We start from the raw sequence: 24,010 nt of genomic DNA on the forward strand, positions 1-24,010 counted from the left end.
CCATTTTTTTTTCTTTTTTGGCCAATAAGCATTTTATGTTCTTGCTCATATTTTTCATGCTGGATTTATATATATTTAAGAAAGACTGTGATATTAGAAAGCAAGAATGTTCCTCCAAATGTTTAATTTGATTTGGTAGTGCAGACTCATGTTCACCATATGGTACTCAAGAGTACGGTCACTTTTGACGTATGAAACAAAATCCATGAAATTGTGATTTTACAGAGTCAAAAGTTTATTAATTTTCAGAAGGTATGAATAGTCATGCATAGCAAGATATCATTTTCTTGCCTGACACCTTCAGTTCACACTAAGAAAGAATTAACTTACTAAGACAAGCTTTTACATTAATTTTCAATATTGCATTTTGTGCGCAAAGTACAACAATTTGTTATCAGCAAGACACCAAATTAGATTAATTTTCAGTTTTTCCTAATACCACTAATGGAATAAAAATAAAGGCTGATAATCTTCCAGAGATTCATTGCTAAACTTTGGTTATGATTTATGGGAAAATGTACTGATGAAATTTAGATGCAAAGAGATTGGATGTATCTTATGAACATTCACAGAAAGCAGCCTTCCTTTCTGCTGCAGGCCGCTGTGACCCTAAGGACCAGAGATTATTTGGAAACTTTATTTGATGGGTTGTGGTGGACTAATGCTGAAGGCAGAATTTGTCAGTAATCAGTCATGTGCATTTTTTCCTGCTTGTTTAGGGCACTGTTGTTATTTTGTTATGCTTCAACAGGAAAAAAAAATATCATAAAACATAGCTCATGTAGAAAAAACACCAGCCTTCTTGTAAATGTGCAGTTTATTTTTTGTTGCAATGTGTTAGCAGCTCTATCTTACCTTAGCTCTATATTTCCACTTTTAGTATTTATTCAGGTTCATTCAATTGCTTTGGGGGGAGTGTCTTTACAAATGATGTTGAATAGAACACAAATGGCCCTAGTACAGCTTAGTGTGATTCATGACAACAGGGCCTGCCCTACCTGAACTGACCGCCTCAAAGGGTCAAATAATATTAGTTATCTTTTCGGAAGAAACTTTTGATATTGGATCCTGCTGAAGGGCAGGTCATTGTGTTGTTCATTTTCTTTCTTAAGCATGTGTGTTGTATCTTATAAATATATAAGCTACTTTGAGGAGTCTAGTCAAGAAGTAGAATAAAAATAAACGTTTAAATCTTTCCCTGTAATTCCTCTATGTTTCACCTGAGCAGGATTCATCAGATTCTTCTAGGGCTTAACAATGTGCATAATTTATTGACAATTCCAGTGTTTTGCTTTGATTTCAGATGGCAATGGATGATTATCATGATTGCAATATACAAATAAACTGCTGATCATTGGTTTGGGATGTAAATGGACACACTTCATATTCATAAGAATGCTGTCAATAGCTTGCAATAACCTGCTGTATCTTTAGTCTTTTAAATTATTCCTTAGCTATCTTTCAATAATCCCTATGAACATGAGACTTCCAGTCTGCATTAGTTTGGTTTAGTGCTGCCCTGAATGTTAATAAATCAATGAACATGCTGGGAGTAATACCTGTGGCATATCTTTTATTAATGTTTCTTGAGACAGGCACATTTAAATTGTGCTCAGGTACATTCTAGAATTATCCATGTGCAAAATTTTGGTGTAGAAATCCAGAGTAAACCAAAAAATAAACGTATGTAGTGAATTAATTTTTAAATAGAAACCACCTTTTTAGTTGTAGTTGAAATAAGAAGGAAAACAACCAATGTCTTTTAAACTCAATTGTGTAAAATGCATGCTTCATGAAAATGTTTGTACTTATTCCATTGTCAGAATGGGAAACTACATTTTTATGCTGAGCCAGCAGCCCAGAAGCAATCACACCACAGTTTAGTATTAAATAACTTTAATACGGGTGGTAATTTTACAGCAAGGATTTTCTTTAATAAATTATATAGCATTCCAATAATGTTGTTTGTGCATTGTTCATGTTGTATATACAGTATTTATATAGTTATTTGCTCCAAATAGCATTTAAATGTATATGTTAAAAATATAATAAAGGTTTAGGCACGTCTTGCTGCCTCAAAACCATTTCCATGCTGTTTGTATTAAAAATGTAGAAATGATCATTTTAGGTTCAGTTATATTGTGGCAGTGATATGTCCAAGGTTTTTATTGGAATGTTGGTTATGTGTAATATTAAATTGAGCTTCATTTTTTCTACTGCTACCTAGCAAGGACATGTTAAGTATACTTGCTTAGGATGGGTGGGTGACACAAAGCCCAAATTTTGAACCTATGTAGCAGCTTGCCAGTGAATATCAATGGGAAAGCACTGGAGGTTTTACCATGCTGGATAGTAAGAAAGGTGAAGTGCAGCCCTGGAACAGTCCAGGGGTTGCAAATAAAAATAAGATGATGATGATGATGATGATGATACGATGCATTGATATTTTGCCATTTCCTTCTTGCAAGGAATCTAGTGTGGCTTGTATAGTTCTACACTTCATTTTTATCCTCACAAGATCCTTGCAATTAGGCTAAGAGTCTGCAACTAGTCTAAAGTTATCCCATGAGCTTCACAGCTGAGTGGGAACTAGAACTGGATCTTCCACTTCTCCAGTCCAGCCCTTTAACCAGCACATCACAGTGGCTCTCAGACCACTCGAAGTTGCTTGTTGCTGCTTTGAAGGATGAATATAACTGCACTGTGGTCAGATATGGTACAGCAAATACCATATTGACTAAATAAAGGCTAAGTTTGAGCAAAAGATTTTTTCTGTGTTCATTGGCAATTTTTAAATGAAACTTGTCTTCATATAATAGATGCTATTTGTATGTTTACATTCTTCTTGCTTCCCTGGAATTCTAATCTGAATGATTGATCTGGTACAAAACTGCCTGAATGTGGTATTGAATTCATATGCTGCTAGTGAACTTTTCCAGATAATTAAACAGGAAGGTTGTTAAACAAGAAGCTGTGACAGGGGTGTAGTTTGGTAACTTGCTGCTTACATGCAGCATAATGCACTCTGGCTTAAATAAATTAGCCAGGTCAAAAAAAAAACCCTCTTGGATGCACACTTTAAGATGATGAGGAGGTTTAAGAGTGTCAGAGAAGCCAAGAACAATGCCACCAGGAGGACAGACTGTCTCACAAGATTGGTTTCCTAGCAGGATCAACCAAGGTGGAAGGGTCAGGTTAGAGACACCAGGCTAAGGTGCATCTGCCCTTTTCAGAAGTAACAGTCACATCAGCATAAGAGATTGGATCTTTCTAATGGTGATGGGACTAGAGAAAATCCTGAAGGGCAGGTACTTGGGTAGGAGTGCTAGTTGACGATACTGGTGGAGGATGTTTCACAGACAATGGCAGTGATGCTCAAGCTAACTCAGGTTAGTACTGTGAAGAAGGTAATGGTAACTACTTCTGAATCTTCTTACCTTGAAAACTCCATGTTGAATCAGTCCAAAATGAAACAAGAGATAGTTCCAGAAGATGAGACCACCAGTTTGAAAGGCACCCCATGAGCTACTGGGGAAGAGCAAAGGACAAGTATGAATAGCACTGTGACGAATTATGCAACTAGAGCAAAGTCAAAAACAAATCTAGTGGCTGACACAGACTTCCAGGGTTGCACAACACATAAAATTGGAGCATGGAATTTGAGAAGTATGAATCAAGGCAATCTGGAAGTGGTAAAGCAGGACATGGAACAGCTAAACATCACAGTGCTTGGTGTGAGTGAACTAAAATGGACTGGAATGGGGCATTTTCAATCAGACAAACACAAAGTGTTCTACTCTGGAAATGAAAAACTGGGAAGAAATAGAGTGGATCTAATAGTGAGGCAAGAAGTAGAACATACATTAAAAACCTATCATGCAACATCTGACCAAATAATATCAATCAGAATTTTCAAGTGGGAATTGATAGCACACCAAAACAAGGAATTATGATAAATTTAGGTGAATGGAATGCAAAAGTAGGAAGCAAAGCCAAATCAATTCTTGTGTGGGAAATTTGGCCTAGAAATGAAGTAGGAAAATGATTCATAGAATTTTGTGAAGCCAACAATCTGTTTATCGTAAATGCATACTTCAGGCAACTGACCAGATGACTGTATACATGGACATAACAAGATGGGCAATACAGAAATCAAATAGACTATGTAACTGGTAGTGAAAGATGGAGAATCTGTATTCTTGCTGACAAAGCAAGACCTTGTGCAGATTGTAGTGGCGACCATGAACTCTTAATATCAAAAATCAGAGTCAAGCTGAAAAAGTTATTAACTGAAATATAGTGCCAAAATACACCTTAAATAACATTCCTGATCAATTTAAAGTCCACATAAAGAGCAGATTTTATGTGGAACTCAGTTGACTGAGATTCAGAAGCACAATAGCCTGTAGGAAGCTAAAACAAACAATTTCTGTTGCCAAAAAACAGTAAGTCTATATGGATGACAGAAGAAACACGATTGTTAAGGAAACGTGAGAAGCAAAAGTCCCACCTGGAGATTCTGGCCTTGACAGAAATCAAGTCAGAAATATGAATGCAAAATTTCTGAGACTATCATGCAGAGGCAGAAAGAACTATTGCATTTCCAGTGCAAAGAAACTGAAGAGAACAACAAAAGAAGATGAAAGAAGAGATAGCTTCCAGAAGATAACAAAAACAAAGTTAAGCAACTGTAAGTGAACCAAGTCATGTACTGGAACTGAAATATGCCCCCAGGTGTACTTTCCTGTTGAGTGTAGTACTGAGGACAGATCCAAGATCCCACTTTCATGGTGTTTTACAGTGCTTTCAACATGGAACTGAATGACTGAACCTGGATTCTATGGAACTGCATGAGTGGATCCAGTGCAAATGGATGGAATTTTTTCTCCTCCGTGTAACCCCTGATGACAGACGTGATTGCTTGTTCTCTTGAGGTTGTGTGGGGATTGCAAAGGGAAGCAGAGGAAAGGACTATCCCATTGTGCAAACTGAAGTCCACTTCCATAATGTTGGATGGAGCCCTAGATGTGCATCTCATTATCTGTGGAACATTTTACTAGACTGCAGTAAAACTCCTCAATTAAATCTTGCTCTTTAAAGGACAGTCAGTACTGACTGTGTTGACACACGATGACACTAACAAGGGTTAGGGTTAGGGCAGAAGGAATGTACAGGACACCACTCATTGCAACTGTCAGACTGGCAGTTTACCCCATTATGCTTCATGGCACGAGCTCTGATTGTGCAATGGGGACTGTCTGACAGCTTTAGTGAGATGAAAACAGCTTGCAGCACGGCTGTCAGACAGAGGAGCCAGATTCCTCCTTGCAATGTCCCCTGGGATATCACCAGAAAGAACAAGGCGGAAGGTGCAGGGGAGGGAGCAAAGCAACCATAATGAGTGTGCTTGTCATTTGGCACATTGTGGTTGCTTGTGGGATTCCTCCAATCCACTCTGGTGAATTATCATGATGGGTCGACTTTACATAAGAACCTGCCCATTAATATTGATTATTTCAGTGTTTCAGAGATTCCTTAACTGTTATCATGCCCAGCACCTTCTTCAAGCTTCCTATGACTTTGAAGAAGATTTTTTATTTAATGTGACATTACTTTTAGCCGAACATGAAACCTTATAATTTTGAAATGGCATCTCAATATGCTCTGTGAAATTGGGCCTGACAGACATATGTTTATCCTCTGAACAAAAAGAAGATACAATGCATTATCAATCCCTAGGATGTCCTAAGGGATATGATTATCTCACTGAAACCACATCCTCTGGAATTATCTGATACACAGAAGCTGTTCAGGGTATTTTGGATTTGTTAGTCAGCAAAGACAAAGGGTTTTCTTTTAATCAGAATACAGAATGTCCTTAACTAATTTGTGGGAAAGACAATGTCTGAATGTTTTCTGTGATTGAAAACTTACGGAATATAGTGAAGACAATGCATGTACTAAATAAAAGTAACAAAGCTAACTAGAGTTCAGCACTCAGTGCAGTATTACAGGAAAATACATTGTGATTTTTAACTAATAAGAATTGTAAAATTTAGACATATATCTTTCTGTTCATGTCCAATTATTCTTGTAAAGTACCAAGTTCTTCCTCATGGTCTTTGTACATCACACATATCTTTTTTACTCATGTCTAATTATTCTTGTAGAGTAGCAAGTTCCTTTTAGGACTGTGCTTATTAAAAATGATATAAAGGACACATTTTGATGTTTGGTGGGATGGGACATCTTGACCTCTTTAAACTGGGGAGGGAGACAAGATTAGCAAGCTTAAAGTCCTTACTTGCAGTTCCACCCCCCCCCCACACACACACACTTCCCTCTGTCCAGGAATGGGGTACGATGCATCGCTGTGGGTTTGAGATTTTCAATCCAAATGTAGGTAAGAAGGAAATGGAACAGGGCCCTGATATGCTAGTGCCGAGTACCTTAGGGATGTGGACATCTAAGTGGGCTTAGAGCCTTTTGTGCCTTGATGGATCACTATGTACTTGTGAAAACATATCTTCTCTGCTCTGCTCTGCCTTGCTCAATGCGGAAACCCAAGGAGCAGCTTTCATGAAATCCAGAAAGTTCTAGCTCACACTTCCCTCTCCGGGAATGTCTCTCCAATTCTGAGTGGCTTCTCTTTCTCCATTATCCCCACCACTGTGCCTCCTCCCACAGTGTTCAGTAGAGACTACAATCATTCACTGTCATTGAAAGGATAGGGAACTTTCATTCTTTAAGTTTAAGTTTATTTATCCTAGGATTGAAGTCATTTATCAGGTTTGGATGCACTGTACAAACAGCCCCACTGTCTTCTGTAAGGATGCTTATGGTATGAGGAGGTTATCAGGCTTCAATTTCCCACTGGTGAGTTTATTTCAAATGTGAGTTTATTTTTATGAAGAACATTTGAGAGAAAACCAAGTCTATTTCATTTGTATATGAATCAAGAAGATGCATTATGCCAATGCATAAAAAGCATTACATATGGTCAGTATGATCTGTGATCATCTGTTCATCTGTTCACCTTTTTATTCAAATGGCATTTTAACTGCTAATAGTATTTATTTATTTTATTTTTGGCCAGGGCGACTTATTTTATATTGTTAACTTATTTTATTTTAATTGATTCATGTTGTGAGCCACCCCGAGGCTTTGGCGAATGGGGTGGCATAGAAATTTTCTAAATAAATAAATAGTGTATCTGAAAGGACCAGTTCAGATAAACCCAAATCGGTTTGGTTTCTACAGCATGGCTAATATGATCTGCTGCAACCTAAAATATAATTGGGCGCTGGCTTAAAAGCAGGACTAGTTTATTTATTATAGCTTGCGTTCTTGCAGACAAGACAGGAAGGTTAATTATAGCAGTAGACTGGAGATGGTTTTACAAGGTGAGAATGAAAAACAAGGGGGTCAGCCTAAAAGCAAGATTAACCAGTTATCGGAACTCATAGTCATGTGTTTAAAGATTCATAACCTTGAAATAAAAAATAATATGCAGGATACATAAAAGAAAAGGGAAGTGGGGAGTTTCTTAAGTGACCAAAATTACTGCTTTTCCTATCATTAGGCCTGGCTGGCCATGCAGAAAAATTGGAAAGATAGAACGGTGTCACTGCCACAAAATTCAAAACTTGTAAATTAAAACTGAGAAATAGATTTTTAAAAGTGTGCTGGCATATTGCCCACAGCTAGCAGCTTCTCCCACAGGATCAGGCAAAGGTAAAAAGAACCACCCACTTCCTATAGTCCTTTACAAAGAGCCTACAATTGTACGAAATTAATTGGGAAAGGGTTCCCCCCCCCCCCCCGCCCTCAGGGCAAGATATAATGCTAATTTGTAAAATTTTCCTCTTTTAGCCACAGTTATCATCCTTGATAGGAAAAATCATGGAATTATTCTAGAATCGATAATCAGTGAGATTATCTGAGACCTCATCGAATTGACCTGCCATGTTAGTCAATTACAGTTGCTAATGGCCCTCCTGTTCCCAAATCCTAAGAACTCAGCCAAACGTTAATGCGCATATATGAAGGCCAAGTTTACCTCTGAAGCTAGGTATTGAAGTTTTGTGGTGCCTGAATAAAGTTTGTAGTCTGTCATCAAAGAGATTAAATTCAAGATAGTGTCTTAAAATACAGGTGCATGTAACCAGCTACCCCTTTTTGCTCATTTGTAGTGCAATAGCAGGATAAAAGCAGAATCCGTATTTTCACCAGAACTGAAAGTGTTCAGTATATCCCATAGTCCAATGCCACTGCAAATAGCTTTTCTTCGATTGGAACTTCTTCAGTTATCTGACCATCTTGTAATCATTTGCTATAAAATCGAGCATTTAAGCTTTAGGTTGTGATAAATTAAACAGTACACATTGCTTATATTAAAAACTCGTTATTTCTTCTGCATTTGTCAAGGGCAGACAAATGGAAAAAAATAAGCACAGACACAAGCATAATGAAGTGTAATGTATATTTCTCACTAAATGTGCTATAAAAACATGATTTTTAAGCTAACACACAAGAATATTTATATTGATAGTATCTGAAGGAGTTCCAATACAATTTAGTGTCAGACATACTCAATAAATATGTGCTCCTTCATTAGCAATATATGATATTTTGAAACCTGTTTATTTACATAACTGGCAGAAATATAGCCGCTGGTTGAAGCTGTGACAAATATTCATTTCACAAGAAGTAGAGATTGTTTGCCTAAAAAAGATACTGTTAGATTATCAAATTGATGAATATCAGATACAGTGGGTGAAATCTAGAGTTAACGTTAGTAGACACCCTCTCTTCTCCCCTGTGGTCCCCTGTACCTTTCCCAGTAATCTGTCTAGAGGGCCCTGCAGTTTTTGTTTACCCTTTCTGGCTAATCTGTTGGCGGGGCAGGGGTGCATCCTCTATCCCCGTCACCTCCTCCTCAGAATTGGACAAATACTTCCAAGTAGACAGGGAATTTTGGAGGGAATTCATTCATACAGTCATCATATGTTGGCCATGACCTAATAGCACATAACAGCAACTTCTCAGAAAGCAATGCTTAGCAATTGTTAAGTTAGTCATATTCCAATATTCATGTTTAGTTTAACTATAACACTAAGTAAATACATGTGTTTGCCTAAACCAAAAAAAATCTTATGCAAGAGAGACTCAAACTGTCCATATACATAATATATGTTAAAATATAGCTTATCTCAGAAAAATCAAGCTTACTCAATTTGGCCAAATTTAATAATATTTGCTCTCCCAAAATCCTGACTCTTTTTCTGTACAGGACCAGGGAGAAGAAGCCAAACTAACCTATGCATGGAACCTGATTGGAAGTAGCTGCATTTGAGGTCAGAGGTTGCAAAGTCAAGTGATTTATTTTAAAGCCAAGCTTGATTCCCTTGCTGCCCAAAGGGGTTTGTTTTACATCAAGGTGCAGGTGACCATGGCAACAAAAGGGAGGCTGTCCTGGCTCTGTTTGAGCCGTTTCTCACCAGTGTGCTTCTCTGGGTCCTTGTTATGCATTGGTTCCTTCCCTCTGCTTTCAGAACATAAAACAGTCCTTTGACATGCAGTTCTTTTATTGAGAATGTACAAATAACAGAACAGTTTGAGTGCTAAATAACCTTATGCTAAAGCTAAAAAGTGAAGCCTCTGCTCAGGTACAGAATTGAATAAAAACGTGAAACCTCCCCTGGTCCCTTCCTTTCTGTAAAGCTTCTGGCTCCACCATCAGGTTGGCTCTCACTGCTGGAGAGCAAGATGGCCTGAACAGCAGACCCCATCCAACTGAGCAGTTCATTTCCTTATGCCTCCTCACTGGCTCAAGGACTGAATTCACACATGCTTCCCCCCCACCCTCCTGAAACCCTTTCAGCCTCTTCTAAACAGGCTGATTTTCATGCTTGACCCGCGAAATTTCACTAGGCACTAGGCACGGTTGAAGGAGCTTCAAAGGCTTCAGCTCCTGCCCCACCTTTGTTTCCTTTCCCTCCTCTTCGGAATCTGGCAACTCCCACTGAACAATCCATAATAGGCAAGAGTCTGGCCATTTCTCTACATCCTACTTGGGCACAGTGGGATGTAGGGGACAGATTTGGAGCACGTTGTGAGAGGCTTTCCCCCCAATCCATGCTGGAGCTACTTAAGAGGTGCTTCCGCCTTGCCTCTTTCTTTCTCCCTGAGCTGCCATGGTTTTCAAGGCTTGCCTGCTGAAACAGGAGGACAGTGGCTCTGACACAAAAGATTCTGAAAGAAATGCACAGCATATGGATGAATTGGCTTTTCCCTGCTGACATAATAAATCTGCATAATGGCAATCAACTTTGGGTAAGAAAGCCACTCACTCTAAAAGAGGATTTTGTTAACAGAGGAATCAGGTACTTAAGAAGATTTTGGCAAATGATAAACAATGATTACAGAAAATACCGTGCTAGCATAATCTTTTAGCTTGCTTTCAAGGATGAAAAGTACTTGTGGGGTTTTTCTCTCACAAGGCTTTCATCTTCGCTGGTATGCCAGACCAATAGTTTTATATTAGGGTAAATGTCACTAGGCCAAAAGAATTAAGAAATAGATTAAAATTGTAGATGACAAATTGCTTCCCCAATGAAGTAATTAAGTGTGCAGTTATTGCTGTCTTTTTGATATCACTGGGATTTGATAGCTTATGGAGTTGCTGCATTGACATTACTTTTTTACTCCCATTCTGTGTTTTCTTTCTACCACATCAGGGCATAACTTGACACTATTTCTTCCTTCTCCTGGGCTCTGTTGTTTTTAAGTTTAACCCCCCCCCCCCCCGTGTTCTTGTTCTAAAGCAAGCCTGTTGCAAATATCTTCCCTCCCCTCCTTTTTTCTTTTGTTTTAAATCCTTTTGGAAATGTACCTTGTTCTTATATTTTTATCCCTAGTCATCTCATTACTTATTTACTATGGCTGGACCCTTCTTCGTTTCTTCCCTGTTTTGTGTGCATGTGGAGGTGATGAGATGCTTCTCCTTCTGATTCAGGACAAACCCTTTGCAGCTGAGAATCCCAAGCCACAGTTTGACTCAGGTTTAGATAGACACCTAGCAAGTGATGGTGTCATTCCACAACTCAAAGAGCACTGTGGGAGCACCTCTGCATCTTTCCATTGCACACGTAGTTGCCCATAATGCCTGTGCAGCCAGGTGGACAAGCAGTTGCATAATGGGTTGCAGAACACTTATGTGAAAAAGACTGCAGGACAGTCATGCGCTAAAAGTCGTGCAATTGTAACTTTGCAACTTTAGCTGGACTCCTCTCTCACGCATAGTGCCCAACCTAGTTTCCACTAGCACAATGTAATTTGCTAATGAAATAACACAGTTGGATGCTGCCTCTAAGCTGATAGAAAAGCAAGTGTTGTGCAAAACAATGTCTGTCTGTCTGTCTGTCTATCTCCATTTCTATGCTACCCCATAACCCAAAGATTCTCTGGGTGGCTTACAAATGTTAAAACAGTATCAAGTACATAAGATACAATTAAAATAATTAATAAATGGATAAAATAGATAAAATAATAAACACCTCATAATAAAATACACCCAGGTACAATGCAGCCCATAAATTAACCAATATTATATTGAAATAAATAACAAAATATAAAAGTATGTAAAAGATATACATTCTGTTATTTCCACAGATTTTGTGTCTTAGCTAGTTCTCCAGTCAGTATTTCAATTTGAGCTTCATACAACAATAAACTAATGAAACAGTATTTTAGATTTCAGATCTAAGACACCAAGTTACAATAAAAGGACTTTATTTAAAAGGTGGACAAGATGTTTTTATTATTTGTCTTTTGTATTATGAAAATCTTTAACAACATTAAATGCACACCTGAACTTATATTAAAGAAGTTGTCTGAACCCACAACTACGCATGCCAATCAAAAAGTGACACATACTAAAAGATTACTGGGAAATTCCTGAAGTTTCTCATTCCATTGTGACTTATACAATAGAATATACAGAATAATATATTCTGACAACAGTTACTATTTCATTTGATAATACTGGTAATTCCTGTATTGCAATGCATTTAATGTATTTAGAATGGCCAGGATTCACAGTTGAGGCAACCTGGGGAAGAATGTATGGTGGCCCAAGAACTCTTTATTTTTGGTAATCTTATATTGTGCTTCATATCATGCCATTTCAGTATTTTGGTGACCAATTAAATGAATTAATTTTTTTAAAAAAATTAATATTAGGTGAGAGATAGGATAATCTCTTAGACTGACCATCTAATCCTTCCATATACACACACCTCATTCATAGAAATTTGAATGCCTGATCTGAAGAAACATTAGAAAATAGGCAAAAGGGTGCAGTGGACAAATCGTCTGCTACAAAACTGATCAGTTTCTACCTTTAAATACTAAAAAATCTATTTCCAGTTCCTTTTGGAAAGTGGGGCCTCCAAGTATCTGCTCAGCTAGGTAATTATACTGAAAGTAATAGAACCATTCATCCAAGTAATATTATCTTAGGACAAACAAGTCACTTTGAGAAGGAAGGACATTTCAACACTTCAGGTATTTCAAAACTAAAATATCACCAAAAAAAAAAAAAAAAAAAAAACAGAGCAAGATGCAAGTAAATTATGGAATTAAGGACTGCCACAGATCATAAGAAGTATACTGACCACCATCACACAAGATAGAAATGTTCTTCATTCATAATTTGGGGAACCAGGTTTTAGTGCTTTGAATAATTTCAACTCTTATCTACATTTTCACTTTAATCAACAGAATAAAGGTCAATTATGTGGCACTGTCTGCCATAAGTTTATGGAAAACTCTGAAATGATAATAGATTTGACCTATTTTTGTATGAAGCATGTTGATAAATCACTGGCAAAGCACATTTGTATGGAAATGTGTAGGGCTTGGTTAGAACAGGTAATGACTGGGAGCATGTATCTGATGAAAAGAACTGTCTCTTTATAATGTAACATCATCATCGTCATCATTATAGAATCTGTTGCATTATGCATGATGCGTGAAAACCCAACAGCCCCTTGAACTTTATTTCTCCTGAATATAGTATGCATGCACATACCTGTACACAGAGTTCAAATATCAATCATAAATTAAATGAGTTCTGATGACAGGTGATGAGGCCATCTTTCAAAACATCCACTGATTTCTGTATCACAGCAGAAATAGAGATTAAACAAAACTGACCAAATATTACTGGTGTTTTTCATTAGCCATGCATAGCCTTTCAGGATATATCACTGGCTATATTACTGCTATGTTAGAATTATGACTGAATGCATTGTGCATCCATAATCAGATGTGCTAGCCATGGGCAAATTCACAAAACCTCTTTGCAAGGATTTTTGTATTAAAACTAATTAACATTGTTTTAAAAAAATGCTGCTTGGTTCATCAGGGACATCTCTTTAATCTATTAAAACCTTTCAGTTGATTAATATAACTGGTTGCTCAGCTGCAAGACCCAGATGCTGTTAGTGGTGTCATGCATGATGTCTTTCCCACTTTTCCAGATTTAGACAAGAACTTAGAAGCACAGACTTCTTATGTAACCTTTACTGGTTACAGTATAATACACATCTCAAGATGTGGGAGAAGCATCCACGCTTAAGAAAAGTTGAATCCAAACTGAAATATGCCAGCTTTCCCTGCATTTCAGAGCCTATTCTCTGGCTCTATCCCCAGGGTGGCTTCTGCTGCTTGAGGACTGGATGGCAGGAATGCCAGACATTTCTTAACTGGTCCATTTCCTTCACTTGTTTTCTAACAGCATCAAGGAACTTCTCTATTGTCCTCACCACCAACTATGAAATGTCTCCCTCCTTTTCCAAGGCAGGCTGATTCTCATGCTCTGCCTTAGAGTCTTTACTAAGCAACCTTGAAACTTCAGGTCATCTGCCCACCTCTGCCCCTGGACTTCCTTCTCAGAACTGGATGACTGAGCAGACAATAATGTGAAAGAGCTGCACCCACCCCCTCTCCGCAGCTTGAGATCAGCTTTGTAGCTTGATCCATCTTGATCCTAACCCGAAACCATCTCTATTATGTGAGGCTCAGGTGACTTCAGTGGCCCAGAGTGCCTTCTGCCAGCTTCAGATGATGGAAGAGCTGGCCTCTATCTGGATGGGGATGCCCTGCCTTCAGTAATCTATGTCGTGGTACTCTCTAGATTATATTACTGCTATGCACTCTATGCTACCCGAGAGCCTGTTCAGAACCTGCAGCTTGTGAAAAATGCAGCTAGAGGTTCCAGCTCTGTATGAAGAAAGTATATTTGAATTTATCTGAAGTCACAGAGTGGACATCAGACTGGTTAATTAATCAAAATTTAAATTAAATTAAAACATATCTAGACTAGTTCCTCTAGCTCAATCATTTGTATTTCCAGTTAAATTACTCTAATGCAGCCAACCAACAAATGATTCCTTCAGTTGCAGTAGGGAATGTGCAACACAGGAAAAATAGGGGAGAAGAGGCATGTATAGAGTTTGTGGAGACTCAGTGAAAGCTAAGTCAGTTAAAAATGCTCTTGACTCAGTCCCCAATTATCCTAGAATTATGAATAAGCTGCAACAAGTCTTGGGCTGGCATAATCTTCCTCTGCATGGAAGAGAAGTATATTAGGAGCTTCTAATTTGTGGCGTTTGTTTGCCCTTTTGTATAAATACAGTCAATCCTCAAGGAACTCAACCCTGACTGTTCTTTAGAAGTACAGATACTGAAGCTGAAGCTCAGATACTTTGGCCACATAATGAGAAGGAAGGACTCATTGGAAAAGACCCTGATGCTGGGAAAGATTGAAGGCAAAAAGAGAAGGGGGCAGCAGAGGATGAGGTGGTTGGATAATGTTACTGATGCAATTAACATGAATTTAAGTGAACTCCTGGAGGCAGTGGAGGACAGGAGGGACTGGCATGCTGTGGTCCCTGGAGTTGCAAGGAGTCAGGCATGACTTTGCAACTAAACAACAGCAACACTAAACACAGCAAACATGGGTGCCCAAAACTGGGTGAAGTCTGACCAATGCAGAGCAGAGAGGACAGAGTACCACTCTGTTTCTGGGAGTGATGCCACTGTTTAGCGGTAGAGTTTGCCTGTTTTGCGGCTGCATCATTTAATCTGCTGTGCGTGGAACTGATTCCAGCTCCATACTGCTCCCTCTAAATCTGCTCTGGAATGCTGGGAAAAGTGCCTTCCAGAACAGTGCCAGAGTTGGTGCAGAGAACTGCACCGGAAAACAAGAATAGGTGAGAATTTTTGCCCTGTCCCCTCTGTTAGTGGAAGACTTTGCTGATGGAAAGGCCCTTTCATCTACAGACTATAGGATCTAACCTATAGTCATCAGGTCATTGAATGCATTCATTTGACAGCAGAGGCACCCAAATATTACATTAGTATTTTAATATATTTTAATTATATATATAAACTCTCTCTCTCTCTCTTAAAGATGCCTTTATATTAACTGTTGTATAAATACTAAGTAAATAAATGGTACATAATTCCAATATATTTTGTTAACTCATTTTCCTTTTTGATTTTATAGCTTGCACATGCAGTGGACATGCAAATATTTGTCACATGCAAACAGGAAAGTGTTTCTGCACAACTAAAGGGATCAAAGGAGACCAGTGTCAACTGTGAGTACAAATAATAGTGCCTCAATTGAGCAATTGGAATCTAAGTATAAAGTGGAATTTGTTCAGAACATTTCCACTTCTGCCAGGATGTAAGCTCTTGAAGTGGCCCCTTTATTGATTATTCCATTGGAGCAGGGGTAGGTAACTCCAGATGTTTTGGCATTGCCAGTGGTCAGGATTGTTAAGACAAAAACTTCTGGAGAGCTCCAAGTTGCCTACTGTTGCTTTGGAAAAGTACAATGTTTTTTTTAAATCAGGATGGATATCTGTTTTGGCTTGAGGGCTGAGCTGGCTCCAGGCAAGTGCATCTGGAGTCACATGTCAACAGTTGGTAGAGCTGCAGCCCCTGCTGACTTGTGTTTGGATACAGTTCTTTCCCTCATTCAGTTACACTTATGTACTCCCCACACATATGCATACATGACTGTGGTTTTAGCTCTCTAGCTCCCTATTTCCCTCCTCTGAGACAACAGGGCAACATCATCCAGATAGACCTGTCTGGAGGGCTCTTTGTTCCTGTTGTAAAAGTCATTGCTTATTGTCTAATTATCTAAAGTGTAAATTAGTCTCTTGAAATATTGGGCTGTTCTGACTGCTGCTTTATTTGTACCTGGAACCCAAATCAAAATTTTAAATTACTATATGCGAAATACTGGGTGATTATATCTTAACACTTCAGAAATATTTTGCAGTGGGTTAGTCTTCAGATTTTTCCTTATGTAATTAGATTTTGAAATTAGTTTACTAACCTTTTCCCATATGAAGTGAAATAGTTGCTACAAGGCATTACTTGTCTCTTAATGCCTGCCTTTGTAAAACAAAATAATATATAGCATTTTGTTCAGCTTAGAATTCTTTTATCTCCTTAATATAAAGGACACTTTGAAATACATAATTCCTGATCATTCTCGCCAAGACAAATGCTTTTTCTTGCAACTTAATAATAACTCATTTCCATAATAATTATGAGGGATTAAGAATGCTGGAGTGTTAATAGTTTTCAGCGAATGACTGGTCTTGGTTCTGTTGTTGATACGTTTTCTTTTTTAAAACAAAAAACATTGTTTTGTTTTTAAAAACAAAATGAAATCAATGGAAATGCCACTCTATTTTTTTATATGTTGCTTGCAAATTGAACACTTAATGAAGCTGCATTCGAAGAAGATATTATGCAGCAATCTTGTGAAGTATTTTTGGGGAGGTTCTTCCTTGGAGGGCAGTCACATTCAGCAGGAGAGCCAAACTAGAATTTCAGCCTAATCCAGAAATCTACAGGGTAGACACAGGCACTTCCTTGTACAGATTCAAGAGCATTGCATCAGTGACCCATCATCTCAGTCCATCATTAACAGTGAATAGCTAACTGCGGGCATGTTTGTAAGGGCTTGCCATAATTCTCTTTATTAGGGAAAGCAACTGGAGGGGTTCCCTGGGAAAACTTGGAATTTGGAAGGCTTCCTAATTTATTGCTATTTATTCAGAAAAATCTTCTTCCATTTTTAATGGAAGCCAAGAGATTACATGTAAATATATATATTTAAAATGGCTTAAATTAATTAAGCCTGCAATGCTGAATCATGAACAAACATGTTCAGAAAGTATAATGGCTGGTAATGACAGACATTCTCTGCTCCCTGGTGCCCATTCCTTTTCATTTTTGCTGTGAAGAGGGTTTTCAAGAAGTTTGTATATGTCTCCTTAAAAGCATCGCAGTCAATAGATTGAACTGTACTCCAAATGAGAGTATTCCTGCACATTGCTCTTTCTAAGCCACATCACGTACTAAAATCATGTTCAAGAGTATGAAGGAGTTAAGTGTAGTTTTCAGTGTTGGTACCTTTTTGATTTGTTAAGTTCTGCATTACTACACTTTGAAGCAAACTATACAGGCTGGTAAGCTGTACCTGTGGATATGAATTGTTTTTTTCCACTAGTTGGTCAGGCCATTGTGCAATCTCAGCAGCAAGCCTGTAAATCTGTGATTACTAAACCAAGGATTTCCATGAAAATTTCAAAGTTTAGCTGTTAACCCTGGAAGTTAGATTTATATTCCTGTCAAGAATCCTATTGATTACAAAGTCATTGCTATAGGGCAAATTGTTGCTCCTCCTTTCACCCCTCCCTTTCTAGTTCTTCATGGTGTACAATGAATTCCATACCATAGAGGCAGGGGATTTGAGAAACCAGCCAGCCTATATAACACAAATTATTTTAAAGTGGAAAAAGCTATAGAAGTTCAGGGAGGAAAAGGACCTTATGCTTCTCAAGGCAGCCACACTTTTCATTCAGTAATGACCATTTTTCTTTTCTAGATCAAATAGAAATTTAATCATTTATTCATTATATTTATATTCCACCTTTCTGCCTTTCATAGTGGCTTACATAATTCTCCTCTTCAGAATCTTATCCCCACAACCACCACCCTGAGAGGTAGGTTGGACTGAGAGGCTGTGACTGGACCAAAGTCACCCAGTGAGCTCCCAGATCTCCTGAGTTCCAGTCCTACTGTAATGTTAATGATTGCGGAACATTTAAAGCACAATCTGGTTTAGTGAACAAGTTAGATTAAGGTGCAATCCTGGACAAAACTGGCAGCTCACAATATCTTTTAACACCAGTAGGTCTATGGTTTAAACAGTACAAATACCCTTTGTAGCCTTTGTCAGGAATACTGCTGACACTCAGACTTAGGCACTATGGTTTGTGCTTCCAGGTAAGAGCCCACACCATGGCTTGACTATGCAGATACATAAAAAGCAAACCATGGTTTAGAGCTCTTATATATATTTATTGCTATCTGGTCAGCATTGAGCTTCATGTGTTCATTCCTGTCTCCATGGAGCTCTTGAGGGACAGCAATGGCCCTAATTATGGCTTGTCAATGGCATATCAATGGTGGATTCAAATCCCTGAAGCTGCGCCCTGAAGAAACCATAGTTTAGAAATAAAAGCAAAGCATGTTTGGCTATTGGAGGATACAGAACTGTAATAAATACACAACAGACTGTGGTCATGCATCATATGTGTGCCCCGCCTTCATCTGCAAGTCCAAATATTTTCTTAACCACATGCTTAGGACATGCCAGAAACTCTCTCATGAAGTATACTGTTCCCAGAGATGCACCTGATGTGACCACCTCCAACTGTTCTAACTTTTACATGTGTTAGCAGCATACAGAAGTTTTTTAAAACAATGACAGCAGTCTGAAACATCTTAAACAGGTTTCTGCTTCCAAACACAGTTTAATACATATTCTGTGTTCCTGATCTAAATATTTATTATAAAATACACTGAAATGCCCTGCTGTATACTCTGGAAAGGTTATTAATGCCCCTTTTCTCTTTTGTTGTTGCGCATGAAAGACGGTTGACTTTGTCCTCTAGCCTAGTAGGCAGGGATGTATTTTATGTAATCCTGTAACAAGTTCACCATTTTGCTGATTTCATTAGCACATTAACCACATACTTAAAGGTAGATTTGACAGTTTTTGTCTTCTGTTTCCTGATAACATTCAGGTTCAGTTCCCAAGAGGAGAAGCAAAGGCAATTATATTGCAACAACATTTAAAAAGTACTTCCTCTATCAAGGAAAAATGTGATAGATTCTCAGAAATGTTTAACTTGGTAATGAATAAAAATTATTTTACTAGCTGTGGAGCATTTTATGTTTCCTGCCCCCAAAAATATACTGCTACAATGAGTCTCACATTCCTTGAATAAAAGTATGATTTTCCAAGAATGCACTGCATGCAAAGACATTCTTCTGCAAGCATATGAACTGCTGTAAAATTTACTTTTTTTATATTGTTCCTCACTTGCAAGATGTGAAGTGGCACATGCTCTTTGGGGTCTAACCCTTTCTCAGGAGATTTTTAAGATTTCTACCTTTATGGACCATTTCCTATGGATGACCCTTCTAAAAAGTTTGTATAAGGCAGCATTCTCCAATTCACATTATGGGGCTGTTACATGCTTGTAGCCCTTTCAAAAGGGCATTTCACCATACAGTACAGAATTTCCCCATTTATCAGTCTATGCACAGTGAAGCACTGTAAAGTAGGAGTTTAACAGCATTTGCACCCTTCTGGTACTCCCATTAACTACAATCCCAAGAATCTATCTTTCAATGCCTGTAGGGCTTTTTTCTAATTAAATGGGACTAGAAGAAAGCCCATGGTTCACTAGACTGAGGACCTTGTCTTCTGAGATACCTAGTTTTACTATATTCCCTAAACACTATTTGTATTTCAGAAATAATTTAAATAAAAGGTAAATATGAACATGAAATATAACAATTAAGAACTAATCTCTAAACAAACCCTTTCAAAATCATTTTGATTTACACAGGATTTGTCTTCTCTTTCTGCTTCCCTAATCTTTTCCTTTCAGTCAACCCTTTTGTAGCATTTCTTTATTCTGGATGAGTTCCTTCCTTCCTTCCCACTACAGTATATGGCTCTCTTTTTAGGTAGTATCTGATTTTCCCTGAACATATGAAGTCACTTAAGAATATAAAGTACAAGTCTACATTTTACCCTGAAAAGGTTAATACCAGGTGTATTTGTAAAATTGTAAAAAAGTGTTGTCATGTACCTACATCATTGTGTGTGTGTGTGTGTGTGTGTAAAATCACAAATGCAACCTATATACCACTAACAGTCACCAAGCAGACTTGCAGCTTAACTTACCTTATGGGGTTGTTGCTATAAGAATAAAATGAACATGAGTTACTTACAAGAAGAAGAAAGGTGAGGTATAAATAAAATGCAATAATAATACTTCTGAGCAGAAATTCTTTCTAATACACAATTGTAAGAATTGAATTTGTGGGGAAAGTAGTGTATTCAGTTCCACAGGTGCTTGCCATGACCCCACCCCTTTTCCATTGTTCCCATCTATCACTGGAATGCAACCCCTAAGAATATGTCCAAATTGGAATCTGGGCCTTAGGTTCCCAGATCCTGGTATAAAACAAACAGCATCTATATTTCATGATCCAATTAACTGCTTTGTTTCTCATTCAGCTCTATTTACAAGGAAAAGTTATTATACATATATTTTACATGTTCCTGTTTACCAATGTGTAAGCTAAAGTTTATCATTGTTTACTCTGAGCATGGCAGAAGAAAGAATAGCCATTTGTATCCCAACTGGTATAGCATCTGATGCCTAATTAATAGGCAAGCTAATTGTTGAGTGATGATGATAGAACTAGGCTTTCCTAGCTTAAAAGGAAGCCACAGGGGAAAGTTCTCCAAATGACTCAGCTGAAGAAGCTTTAGATATCAAATCCCATCATTGCTAATGGATTTGCATCTGTGTCTTATTTCCTTCTACTGATCCTAAGGTTTATAGAATGGCCTACTTAGCTCTGCATGCAATTGCACATCCTTTAAGGGACTATGTTCACATCTTGCTGAATGTAATGTTCTGTTGAAATGCAGGCAGGAACTGTAGCTGGGAGTACCTTTTATCAGCTATGCTGATGTATAGTTGCAATGTTATCCTGGGTTAACAGAACTTGCCTCAATTGCTCAGTCTACCCTATAACTACAACTGGCTCTGAAGGTACTTTCGAAACTTGGCTAGTGTGGAATATGGCTGCCAGGCTGCTTTTGGTTTGGAACTTATCACTCAGATATTTTATCAGCTGTGCTGGATGCTTATTCCCTTCTGAGCCCAGTTCTCAGAGCAAGAATGTAAGCAAGAACATTTTGGTGGTGGCATCTCATTTTTGTTTCAATCTTTTGATTTGAATGAGGCTTAGTTGTAATTTTTTTGTATTTAACTTAGGAACTGGTTTCTACAAGTCATTGTTGATTATCTGTTTTTAAGAAAAAAAATCTGAAAGGGGTTTTCAGATTTGCCTAGAAATTGCCATTTTTTGTGGATGTAGAACAAAAATGCCACTGAAATAATGGATTAATATTTGGAAGTTGGTAAATCTAGAACATTCAGATGGGGAGATATTGCGGTGTGGTCAATAATTTTTTTAAAAAAGCTTTGCCCTTCTTTCAGGCAGCAGCTGCCCTGAAGCTGTGAAACAGTAGTATGGACTGACAATTGGCCTCACTTTAGTTTGTAGTTCCCATATTTGGATGAAATGGGAAACCATTGTTTGTTATAAACCATGTTAATCTATAACCAGACTGAAATGGCACAATAACCCATCATTGTGAATATCGGGTGCAAAAATTACACTTTCAGCAAGGACGCCCAATGTCCTGAGCAACCCCTCATACAATGTCCTGCTTAGCTTTCACAGCTTTAGCTTCCTCTGCTGTTTTTGTCATTCATACAGGATCATTGTGGCTGCATAGTGGCCCAGCATAGCAAGATAGGCCCAGGTCCCTTGGGAAAGGGTAGATCTTCCATAGCCCATCAGCATGGACACTATTGTGCCCCAGTTGCTGAGAAGGGTCTGATGGGGTGTGTGTTTGTGTAAAATATTCACTTAAAATGACCATGTTTTGTGTGACCCCTTGTGATATACAAAAGATGGACACAATCCATAGAGTGGGTGAGTTAGAATGTAGATGGGAACTGGAAAAAGGTTTAGAATGATTTAATCAGGTTGATAGTAATATGCAATGGGAGGAGGCATGTTACATTATTTTATTGCCTGCCTTTCTGAACACAACAGTAAGCCCTTATAAATCAGAAGAGAACTGGTTTCTCTTTGTTGGTTCTGCCTTATCCTTTCACTGCACTAGTAGCCAGTGGCTCCTGCATTCCTGGGGTATAAACATTTTTCCACTCATATGGCTTAGCAAAAATTTTAAGTGTAAAAGCAAGAAAAAGAAAATGCCATGCTTTGATGTGTTTCCTCCATCCATAGTCTGTACTACACACTATCCAAAATAGCCCCATAATTTCTACAACTGAGCATGCCTTCTATCAGGATTCAGTGAAAGTTCTGTGGTTTAAGGTCATGCCTTCATATCAAACCCTTCCCCCTTCCCAAATGCGATGCTGACCATACCATCAAGCATCTTTAAAAGATACCCACAAAACAGTTGATTGGTCTTTGAGGGTTAGTGCTGTATTAAAAACTGGTATAGTTGATTCAGAATAGCTTTTACTCTTCTGAATTTTCTTGCTCCCCCCCCCCACACTTTTTCTACTTATTCTTCTACTATCACCTGCTTCTAGAGACAGGCTCTGATAAAGCTGAAAATGACATATGAAAGCTGTTAAAGTATACCATTGTAGCAACGAGGAAGATTGCTTACTCTGGTTTGATGAATGAAATGAAGGAATAACAGAGGAGCTAGGCATGTACTTCAACAATTCTACAAATTTAATATTATCAACTGTCAGTCAGGCAAAAGTAAAGTAGTTCCACAAGTGGCCAGTGTGTGACTCCATTCCTTAAGAAGACCAATGGTGCAGAAACTGGGTAATAACACAGTAAATGGTGAGAATAATTTGCACATCAAACTACATGACAACAGTTTTGACAGTGAAGAGGTATTTTTGCTGATATATTGTATTTTTATAAGTAATAATGATTTCTAATAGGCTGTTTTTCTCTTGAATCTTTAGAGCTGACAAGACTGTTCAAAAGATAGCTTTGGTTATTGTATCCTGGAGAGTTTTTGTTAAGATGTCATTAAATGATTCAACTTTAATTCCTGTTTGCTGGGCTTATTTTTCTTTTATAAACAGGTTTACCAAACAGTTCTGGAATCTGTGGGTTGAGTTGTCTTTGTGTTTGACATTGTAAAACTGCATCTTGTGTTCTGCCTTTCCTCCTTATCTACCCGGTGACCTTAGGTCAATCTTTCTCTTTCTCTCTCTCCAAAGCAAATTACATTAACATAGCTGATGTTTGTGCACATTTTCCTTTCAGCGATTCTGTGTATTTCAGCTGACTTTTTATTTCATAGATATTGAAATTGTCCTTACAATTTCATTTCCATCATGCCCATATTTCTGAAAATTTTAATCATTTTGTTATAATAAACTGGCTTGTGCATCACAATGAATCATGATTTATTGTGAAGGGAATGTGCCACAACGAGCCTCAGGCTCCCAGGCTTTTTACTCAGTTTTGGAAACATACCAACTTCAAGCCATGGTTTATGGTTCTACAAACCATAGTTAACTGTAACCACAGTTTAATTGGCTATAACACTGAACTGTATGCTATCAAAAATGGCAGTGAAAACATATGTTTTCCTTGTGGCCATGCCAGAAGGGAAGGGAAGGAGGAGCTTGTGATCTCAATGCTTTCTGTGGCCTGTTGGTATCACAAACTATGCTTTGGGTTGGTTGCATTTGTGAGCATGGTTCACACATCTCCTATTTTCATTTTCCCCACTATTTTTTGGCTCCAATGG

The 24,010-nt window shown here is 38.1% G+C and overlaps 1 protein-coding gene across 4 annotated transcripts in view; it reads left to right on the plus strand.

The window, feature by feature from the left end:
- The window catches only part of ATRNL1 (attractin like 1), a 619,481-nt gene that overhangs the window by 176,198 nt on the left and 419,273 nt on the right, over positions 1–24,010 (plus strand). For all 4 annotated transcript variants that reach the window (XR_006415620.1, XM_044439583.1, XM_044439591.1 and 1 more), the window contains exon 20: positions 15,575–15,668. Coding sequence is in view for 3 of the 4 variants with exons in the window: in XM_044439583.1 (XP_044295518.1) it covers positions 15,575–15,668 (94 nt within the window). In the remaining variant the exon portion in view is untranslated. The remainder of the gene's footprint in view (positions 1–15,574; positions 15,669–24,010) is intronic.

The sequence above is a fragment of the Varanus komodoensis genome, unplaced genomic scaffold (assembly GCF_004798865.1).
Source record: "Varanus komodoensis strain SLA01 unplaced genomic scaffold, ASM479886v1 scaffold1, whole genome shotgun sequence".
Classification (NCBI taxonomy): Eukaryota; Metazoa; Chordata; class Lepidosauria; order Squamata; family Varanidae; genus Varanus; species Varanus komodoensis.